The 9958-nt window shown below is 38.0% G+C and overlaps 1 protein-coding gene across 2 annotated transcripts in view; it reads left to right on the forward strand.

Annotated features, from left to right (window-relative positions):
• TRAPPC10 (trafficking protein particle complex subunit 10) overlaps positions 1-9602 on the forward strand; it is a 44893-nt gene extending 35291 nt beyond the window's left edge. Inside the window, exons 17-23 of one of the 2 annotated variants that reach the window (XM_065677067.1) lie at positions 278-507; positions 1715-1815; positions 2743-2869; positions 3695-3865; positions 5789-5966; positions 6357-6551; positions 7494-9602. In XM_065677067.1, the coding sequence (XP_065533139.1) occupies positions 278-507; positions 1715-1815; positions 2743-2869; positions 3695-3865; positions 5789-5966; positions 6357-6551; positions 7494-7732 (1241 nt within the window). In that variant the 3' untranslated portion in view covers positions 7733-9602. The remainder of the gene's footprint in view (positions 1-277; positions 508-1714; positions 1816-2742; positions 2870-3694; positions 3866-5788; positions 5967-6356; positions 6552-7493) is intronic. The other variant, XM_065677068.1, reaches the window with a different exon arrangement.
• The last annotated feature ends 356 nt before the right edge of the window (positions 9603-9958 follow it).

The following is a 9958-nucleotide window of genomic DNA, read 5'->3' on the forward strand; positions in this document are numbered from 1 at the left end:
AGGACAGAGTGTTGCTATTGGGAAGTTGTGAACAGTGGTATTTAAGATGGATATATTATAGCTCATTTGAAGAGATTACTGTGGAGTTATATAACATGGTTTCTTGTTGCTTGTTTTGCAGACATGGAGGTCTTGCTAGGAAATGCTTATGGCACTGCATATTTTTCTATAAATTTTTAGACTACTTTCATTGTGTAGATACAGATTAAAATGAAAATTGGGAAGGGATGAATGGGTTTTAAATCTACTTACTTTTCCCCATTCTACACAACTATAGAGAAGATCTCAGAATCATCATTAAGGATTCAGTCTTCTGAAAAGATCACAAGCATCAGTTTGCCAGTGGCTCCTGCATACCATGTAATTGAATTTGAGCTAGAAGTCATGTACTTACCATCAGCCACACAATCTGTAGTGGAGAAAGAAAATACTACCAGTAAAGAAGTTCACAGAAAAAGCAAAGAGAAGCAGAAACAGGACAACTGCATGGCTACTGTTGACCAAAAAGTAAGATGTAATTTAACGGTTTTATTATGAAATGTATTTGATCACAAGGGCATACTCTTCACAAAATGGAAGTGGTGGTAATGGGGCAGGGGAGAGCTTGCACTGAACTAATTTCCCTTAAAAGATGTACATGCAGAAACTGTAGCAAATGTTATAAATGTAGAGGAAAGCATAAACATAAACAGAAATATATACTGTTTACTGCCAGCTGTTCCACTAGCCAACAATCTGAGATTTAATGCTCTAATGCTCGGAGTTTACATAGGATGAAGGACACTCATGTCTTTGTAAAAGGTGCTATGGTGTTCTTCAAATTCTCCCTTCTAAGTCATGGGGAAGGTATTTCTTCCACTTGCAAAGAAGCTGTATGCTGTGTTGAGGTGCTTAACACTGTAGTGCTTCAAGCTGCCACATTATTTAGTTGGAGGTAACATTTTCTCTTCATTATAATTATGAAGGGTGAATAAAATAAGCAGTATGTAAAGAAGCTCTTCAGCAACAAAATGATATTAACAAGGAGTACCAGCTTTCATAGCGTTACTCCTTGTTGAAACTGACCAAGCGTGCTGCCATGCGTCCTCGTGTGTGAAGACTCAGGTAAACAGGAATAGCTATAGATCAGCATTGCTAAAATGTGAAGTGACAAAAAATTTTTATTTTTTTTATTGTTCTGCATATAGAAATATGTCGTTAAATGCATATGCTTTACAGTTGAAAGAATGGCAGCATTTACTTCAGGAGAAATTCTTCAGTTAAGTGTGTTGCTTTAAGTTAAACATTAAATACAATTTTCAAGTACTTGGAACTTTTATTTAATATATACAAGTATTATCAAGACATTTCAGTAATGGATTTCATAGCAATTTCTTTGATACTGACCTTTTATCAGATCATTGTAATAAATGCTAAGTGTTTTTAGTGTCCTTTCTTCTATTCTCCTTCCTTTATTTCTAGTCTTCAGAATTGAGTATGCCAGTTTCCATGGGAAAAGTTTCACTGAGATTTTAAAATCTGCACAGAGGAAAACAAAACCCTAATATTTTGTGAGATTAGTTTCTCACATAGTGATTTTTATTTTTTTTCCCCTTCTGGATGCATTAGCTGTAGACACTTGCTGAGAAAAGTTTTGCTTAGAAATGAGAAGAAAAGCAAAATCATTATGCCAAAGACCATTACAAATAAGAACTTTGTTCTCTCTTTCCTTTAGGTAACCATTGATTGTCCTTGGTCGATTTACTCCACTATTATTGCATTAACATTCTGCATACCTTTTAATGCCAAGCATTCCTTATTGTCAGCTGGCAAACGGTAATGTTCTCATTAAGTATTTATTGTTTCCTTCTCCCTACGAAATATAGAGCTGGAGTTTAATAAGTAATATTTATAGCAGCCTTTTTTTTTTAACTGGGCTTTTGTGATCTTGTACAGCTTCCCATTGGAAGCTTGTGTATTTCCACTAGTGTCCTTTTGTAACAGTAACCAATTTGTGGTTTCAGCTATTCCAGAAATACGACCACAAGATAAATCAAGCTAGCCTGTTTCTGTGTAGTTAAACTAAGGTAGCCTGTTTTGGTGTAGTTCTTCATAGAATCATAGACTGGTTTGGGTTGGAAAGGACTTTAATATTGTCTAGTTCCAACTCCCTTGCCACTGGCAGGAACACCTCACCCTAGACCATGTCACTCAAGGCCCTGTCCAAACTGTCCTTGAACACTGCCAGGGGTGGAGGATTCACTTCTGTGGGCAACCTGTTCCAGTGCCTCACCACTCTCTCTGTGGGCAACCTGTTCCAGTGCCTCACCATTCTCACAGTAAAGAACTTCTTCCTTATATCTAACATGAACTTTCCCTATTTAAATCCATTACCCCTTGTCCTATCACTACAGTCCCTAATGAAGAGTCCCTCTCTGGCATCCTTGTAGGCTCCTTTCAGATACTGGAAGGCTGCTATGAAGTCTCTACTCAGCCTTCTCCTCTCCAGGCTGAACAACCCAACTTTCTCAGCCTGTCTTCATACAGGCAGTGCTCCAGCCCCCTCATCATCCTTGTGGCACTCCTCTGTTCTTTGGTTTACAGCCTTGTTTCTATAGACTCAGAAGCATTGAGGAACAGATTGAAAAAAACAAATAAACCTCCCATTTTGTTCTTGCTTGAGCTGTGTACTTTGAAAACAAGTTATACTCTTTTAGTATAACTGTCCAACTTTTGTTGAACAAACTGTGTCATGTTTTTCAGGAAATATGTGCAAGTCTGTGTACAGAATTTGTCAGACCTCTCTTTCCAGCTTTCAGACAACAGCCTGAAAAATTCTGCTGACTGTACAGATTTGCAGCTGATACCTCTGAACCCTGAATCTCAACAGGTGAAAGATTCACTTGGTGGTTTATGAGCTCATTGGCACAACAGATAGATGAAAGTTCTTGTTACAACTTAGACACATAGATTTTGTAGTAAGTAAGGCCGGATAGCTGATGTTAGGTCAGACCTTTGGAGTCCTCTTGATTCTTAAAGATGCTTTAGAAGGCATTTATACCTGCAGATCTCAGATTAAGTTCTAAAAGTTGCAAAGATTATTAGGTAAATTTTCAAACTTGGTCATTTACCTCATGCAAAGTACTACATACTTGTTTGAACAACAGCTATACAAATGTAGTATCACTAATATGATTGTTAGCATTTAATATGTTCATCTTACAGCTACAGTTTGTCATGAGGTTTTAGGGAAAAAAAATAAGATAGAGACTGTGTTTTCCAGTTAAATACAGCTATAAACTAGTTAAGTTGCAAAACAGTCCCTGTGATGTTTCTTTTAGCCTTTCAGTCTGAACATGATACTAAATTGGTTGTTCTTGGTGCCTAGGAAAACTATACACAAACATTATTAATCTTTTATTAAATTGGGCTTTTGAATAAAATATTGTTCACACGTACTTGATTTGTGAACTAGTCCCTTTTGAAACGTTCATTTTGACAGTGAAATGTATCCCTTTTAATTAGGCATGCCTTGTTAAAAAACAACAAACCATTATTTTGGTTGTGTATTTTCCTTAATGATTTATTTAACACTAAACAGGTAATTTGTTTTTATAAACAATATTAATGGCAGAACAGACAAACTTATGCATGTGCACTTCCAGTCCTTTGTCAGAGGAAGGAAGGAGCTAATACTATAAACATTCTCTTTCAGGTCATATACAGTAAGCAATCGATATTCTTTGTATGGGAATTGAGGTGGACAAAAGAGCTTCCTCTCTCCTTGCAGTGCCTGTTTTCAGTCACGTTTTGTCCAGCTACCTCTGAAGAACAGTCTATTACCCTGAAGCCGTTCACTTATGAATTCCAAGTGGAAAATTTTTTTGTAAGTACTCTCTTCTAAGTATAGCCTATGTTAAGTGAAATACGGTTTCCTAATATGCAGAAAGGGAAATTCAAGAGATACATTAAAACCACTTCTGTTTACCTAATGACATTGCTACTGACACTGAATCATTGCAAAGCCAGTTTGTTGAACAGTAGAACTGAAGCTTGATATGTTATGGTGGAATTATATAGTTGCCACTGGACTGTGGGGAGGAAGCACAAGTACTTGTACAAGTGTACTTAATGTTGTTTCATTTTTTATTGTGTTTTTGCCTTCTTGGGCTTGTGCCATGGAGACTGTCTGTAGATTACTGAGCTGCTTTTTCCCTGCAGGTTTAAGACTGTGCTCTCCAAAGCAAATTGCAATTTCCGAAAAATCTTTGCTATTTAAAAGCATTTCAGTTGTTTTTTCAGTGCTTGAGATGAGCTCCGCTCATGAAATATTTAGTGTTTTCTAGGCCATTATCTTAAATGTTTCTTCTTTCCCTTTATGGACAAACTTTTTATTCATCAGCTAGGAAGATTATAGACTAGAGAGAATTTCTTTAATGCAAAATTATATCAACATTATTTAATCTCATCTCTTAATTCAGTCTTGTGCTACCCTTTATGATGCCTGGGTAGAAAGTAGCAACATGAGAAGATTCTCCTTTGGTCAAATCCTTTTGTCTGTTTGCCTATTACAAACTGGCATTGAGCAATATTTTAGGCTGGTTGTGGGTTTTTTTACCTACTGGCACATAACTAGCATGTGGTGGCATCTGTATCAGCATCTTTGTGGAGTTTTTAAAGAGAACTAACTGTGCTAAACAGTGGGGGGGGGGGGTTGGTAGAAATTTCATTTTCATAGTAATTAAAAATTAGCTCTTTGATAACGTGGGCACTGTTATTCTGGGGACAGTGATGGTAGGAGTGATGAAGCAGTTCTGTATTAATCGGAATCTGAGTATGTGTCTGGGCAGTGAGGAGCCGAGAAACATTTTTAATACTATGTTGTTTAAATAGTAAGATTATTGTCCCAGACAGCCAACCGTATCCTGGGCTGCATCAAAAGGAGTGTGACCAGCAGGTCCAAGGAGGTGATCCTGCCCCTCTACTCTGCTCTCGTGAGACCTCACCTGGAGTATTGTGTGCAGTTCTGGTGTCCTCAACATAAAAAGGACATGGAACTGCTGGAACAAGTGCAGAGGGCCACGAGGATGATGAGGGGACTGGAGCACCTCCCGTATGAAGACAGGCTGAGGAAGTTGGGGCTGTTCAGCCTGGAGAAGAGAAGGCTACGTGGAGACCTCCTAGCAGCCTTCCAGTATCTGAAGGGGGCCTATAGGGATGCTGGGGAGGGACTCTTTGTCAGGGACTGTAGTGACAGGACAAGGGGTAATGGGTTAAAACTTAAACAGGGGAAGTTTAGATTGGATATAAGGAGGAAATTCTTTCCTGTTAGGGTGGTTAGGCACTGGAATTGGTTGCCCAGGGAGGTTGTGAGTGCTCCATCCCTGGCGGTGTTCAAGGCCAGGTTGGATGAAGCCTTGTGTGGGATGGTTTAGTGTGAGGTGTCCCTGCCCATGGCAGGGGGGTTGGACCTAGATGATCTTGAGGTTCCTTTCCAACCCTAACTATTCTATGATTCTATGATTCATTTAGGAGCATTGAAAGGCTGAGTTAAAAGCACAGAACTGGAGGGGAAAATGGTGTGCTTGCTGCTGGTATCAGAAATAGACTGAATCAAATTCGGCTTGATTATTTTCTCAAACTGAGGAAGATAATGAAGTGAGCATTATTTAAAACTGAATTTGGCACTAAAAATATTTAATAGGATGTGGATGTTTTAAGTTTGTCCTGTATCAATTGTCCAGTTCAGTTTAAACACAAATAAACCACCTCTTTTTTCTTGATAACAGCACTGTTTTCTTCCTGACAGACATTGTATTGTGTGAAAACTGAAATTTTCCCACCACTGGGGGCAGAATATTGTAAAACAGGCTCACTCTGCTCTTTAGAGGTGTCAGTCACCCGACTTGTTGACCTCTCAGAAGTTGACAGAGATGAAGCATTAACGGAATCAGATGGATATTACACAACAAAACTGATGTATGAGGGTAAGAATATTTTTCTTCAGTATATTGCCAAAATTCCCCAGTAGTTTTGTCTTGATAATGGTATCTGCCAGGCTTTCTATGGCATATATTCTTGTATTGTGAATATGGCTGCTCAGCAATATTCATTGTGCTAGGCTGAGAACGTTTTATTTTTCATCATTAATCTGTCTTCAAGTAGAATATCCATCCAGTCTGAACTGCTACATGCCCAACTATGCTACCTTTTGGGTAGGGCTGTTTTTAATTACCTTGCACAGCTTTGCACACATAAAAGCAGATGAGCTTTTAGATATTGCTAAAATATTAGTTTTAAAAGTCCTCTAAAACTGCATTAAGTGTTCTTCATTTTTCAGAGAAGATCTTTATAGTGTTTGCTCTTTATTCTTGCAGTTGTTGACAACAGTAGTAACTGGGCAGTCTGCGGGAAAAGTTCTGGTGTGATATCAATGCCTGTAGCAGCTCAAGCAACTCACAAAGTCCACATGGAAGTGATGCCGCTGTTTGCTGGATACCTACCCTTTCCTGATGTCAGATTATTTAAATACCTCCCTCACCATTCTGCTCACTCCACACAACTTGATGCTGGTAAAGCTGTCTTAACTACATGGCTACTTACAGAAATGATTCTGCTTCTCTTATGCTCTGTGTAAAGAGAGAAGCAAGGCTAGGAAGTACATTGACCAACTACTCATAGGTGTCTTTGCTATTTAACTTACGCACAGCTCTAACTTGAAACTTAAAAAATGTTGCTCTAACGGGAACTTTGAATTTGGGTTGCAGCCTTATTCCTCTGTGAGGAGGAATGTGTTTTCTTGTACTTCCTTAAAATATTACTGTGCAAATTAGTTGCCAGTAGATATATAATCAAGTGAAAAATATTTGATAGCCCTCTAATCCTGTGGTTTTGTTGTCTGTAAACTGCACATCTACTGCGTCTTCATTAGCTTTTTAGAATTAGAATTTTTTTCCCAGTTTTTGAAAGGATTAAATATTCAAGGACAGGTTGGATAAAGCTTTGAGCAACCTGGTCTAGTAGGAGGTGTCCCTGCTTACGGCAGGGGGGTTGGAACTAGATGATCTTTAAGGTCCCTTCCAACCCAAACCATTCTATGATTCTATGAAATAGAAGAACTGTTGAAAATTTGTGGCGTATAAACCATATTGGATGAAGAGGTTAAATTGCCACAGCCACCTACTTTATTTATCTATACTGCTGAGTAGTCCCAGAGCTGTAGTTGAGAATTCACTCCTACAAACAGCTTAGCATTTGTCAGCAGAGCTCCAGGAAATCTGTGCACCCTTCCAGCCTGTGACAAATGTGAGGTAATGCTACTTAAATTCTACTTAAAAACCAATACAATTCACTCTGTTACCTCCATTGCTGGCCAAAAGTGTGCACAGACTATTAACATCAGCAGAAATGACTAGTAACTGCTAACACGTGGCAAGCTGACTGTGCATCTGAGCTCTGATTAAAGTTGTTTAACCACTCCATGGAATAAAACTGCAGGTTTTTGTTTTAAACAGATAGCTGGATTGAAAATGATAACCTCTCTGTGGACAAGAATGTGGATGATCAAGCTGACAGCAGCAGCATTAGGAGCAGAGGTAGCTTGCATTCTGCAGCTAGTGGGGAACACAAAGGTTTGCCAATGCCCCGTCTGCAACCCTTCTCATCTGGTCAGGTATTCAACTGCAGCATGGGTATGCAAATACTTGTTATTCCCAGCAAGGACGACCACGTTCTGGAAGTCAATGTCACGTGACAACTCTCTATGAAAACATGGAAAACAAAACCCATTAGAAACTGGATATGAAAGCACTTTAAAGGATTATGACCCCGATTAGTCTATGTTGTAACGCTCTTAACTCTAAGGAGATCTGTGGCACTCAACATGTACTGGCCATGGAAGCACCACACAATTGTATCAATTTAAATGTACAGTGAAGCTTGTGTCAGCTAGTTTATATCGCCACTTTAGTAGGTTTTGTGTGAGCTATTGGGTTTTCTCCCTTCAGTCACATCCTGCTTCACAACACAGGGCAACAAAAGCAAAAAATCCAAATATTTGGACCACTTCTTTATTTTTTTGACTGGCAACTGAGAGATTCATTTCACACTTCCTACATGTTTTAGAATTTAGAGTTGGACAATGTAATTATCCAAATCTTGGATTTTTATTTTAGTAATTTACAAGCCTTTCCACATGTGCCAGAAACACAACAAAGCGTACAACAGCACATTCCCTGGTGTAATAGTTGTTTTTCTGTTTGTTTTTTGTTTGTTTGTTTTATCACTGTTAATTCCTGCCATTGCAATTTTTTATTAAACTTCCATCATTTGCATACTTAGATGCATGGAAGAGCTACTGCTATAAACAATCTTAACTGAACAAAATTCCTTCATTTTTTGAGGCTTTCTTCTTCACAGAGTAGACACTGTGATGTCACATATTATATGATTTTTTCGGGGCGGGGGTTGGGTCATCCTCTTGCATAGTTCTTACCAAAGAAAGATATTGATAGAATTTAATAATAAAATATTTGGCTTATTGAGTTCCCAGATTAATTTCTTTTATTACCATTTCTAAGTGGCTTGGTTTGCTGCCTCAGTTTTTAAATTGGGGCAAAAATTTCAGTATGATGTGATACTTGAACAGTCAACCTTTCATCATAAAGGAGTAGTGTAATTATTACTGATTAGAGGCCAGACTTCCGCATTCGTGATGGAAGAAAGAGGTTGGTTTGATATAGGAAAGCTTGCAGATGTAGAATAATTGTGAAGCAAAGTTAAAACATGTAACTTAAAGAATTTCATTATTTATATCTGAAATGTAAATACAAAAAATGTAAAAATAAAAAAAAAAGTGTAATTTTTGTGAATGTTGCAAATCCACCTGTGACTGGAAAAATTACAACTCCTGATGTCCTGCTTCTGATATTGAAACTTGTGCATTTAATGTGAGAATGACCTTTTCTACTTGCAGATCTATAATGGTGCGTTGTCAACAGACTCCACAGAAGAAAACTGTCCCATATCAAATACTTGTTAGTAAAACTAAAGTGAGGAACTGTTCATTAGAAAAGTTAATTGTTGGTGGGTTTGGGTTTGGTTTTGTTTTGGTTTGTTTTTTTTTTCCTCTAAACTCAGGTTCTGCTAAATTATAAAGGGAAAGAAAAAACTAAACTATCTTTCCCAAAAGAATAGCAATTAAGTTGAAAAATGAATAGACACCCTGCACTGGTCTAAACTTTTTTTTTTTAATTATTATTAATTTTTGTTTTTTAAAAAGTATGCCTAAATAGATGTATAAAGTAGACCTACTAGCTAAAACTGTCATGCATCTTCTTTCTGTGAAGGAATGCCCTATCTCTGTGGAAATCATACCATTTTATTCTGGATAAAACCCAAAGCATCATTTAGTGTGAATGACTGCTGGGATTCTTTGACTGGAAAAGGTAACAAGTTAGTGACTTTGACACTGCAGGTATTATAATTAATTCCATTTTCATGGTTTGCTATTAAATCATTTTTCACATTGTTCTGTAATATACTGTTAGATCAAACACATTGTACTAAGATTGTTTAATGAAATTGTAAGCGTTACAGTTCTAAATATACATGTTTTAAAAAGATATCAACTTCTCCCCTGCTGTGACTTCTATTGAACTTTTAAGGAGTGATTGCTTCATCTGTTTTAGCCAAAGCTACTTTTAGCCAAAGCTCCTTTAACAGGAGAATGTTTTCTAAGCTTAACTGAGGGGCTGTATTTAGAACAGCACTTCAAAGCATGCACTCCAGCTGTCTGCCAGGGGTTGCCACTCTGAGAAGGAGCTGCCCAGCACGGACAGGGCCCCCTTCAGCGCTGCCCCTTTTGACATCGTGTAATGAATGAGGTTGGAGAAGACCTTTAAAGTGCCAAGTTCACTACTAACCCATGTCAGTAAGGGCCTCACCTGTATGGCTTCTGAACACTTCAGGGCCGGTGATT

Source organism: Lathamus discolor, chromosome 4 (genome assembly GCF_037157495.1).
Source record: "Lathamus discolor isolate bLatDis1 chromosome 4, bLatDis1.hap1, whole genome shotgun sequence".
Lineage (NCBI taxonomy): Eukaryota > Metazoa > Chordata > Aves > Psittaciformes > Psittacidae > Lathamus > Lathamus discolor.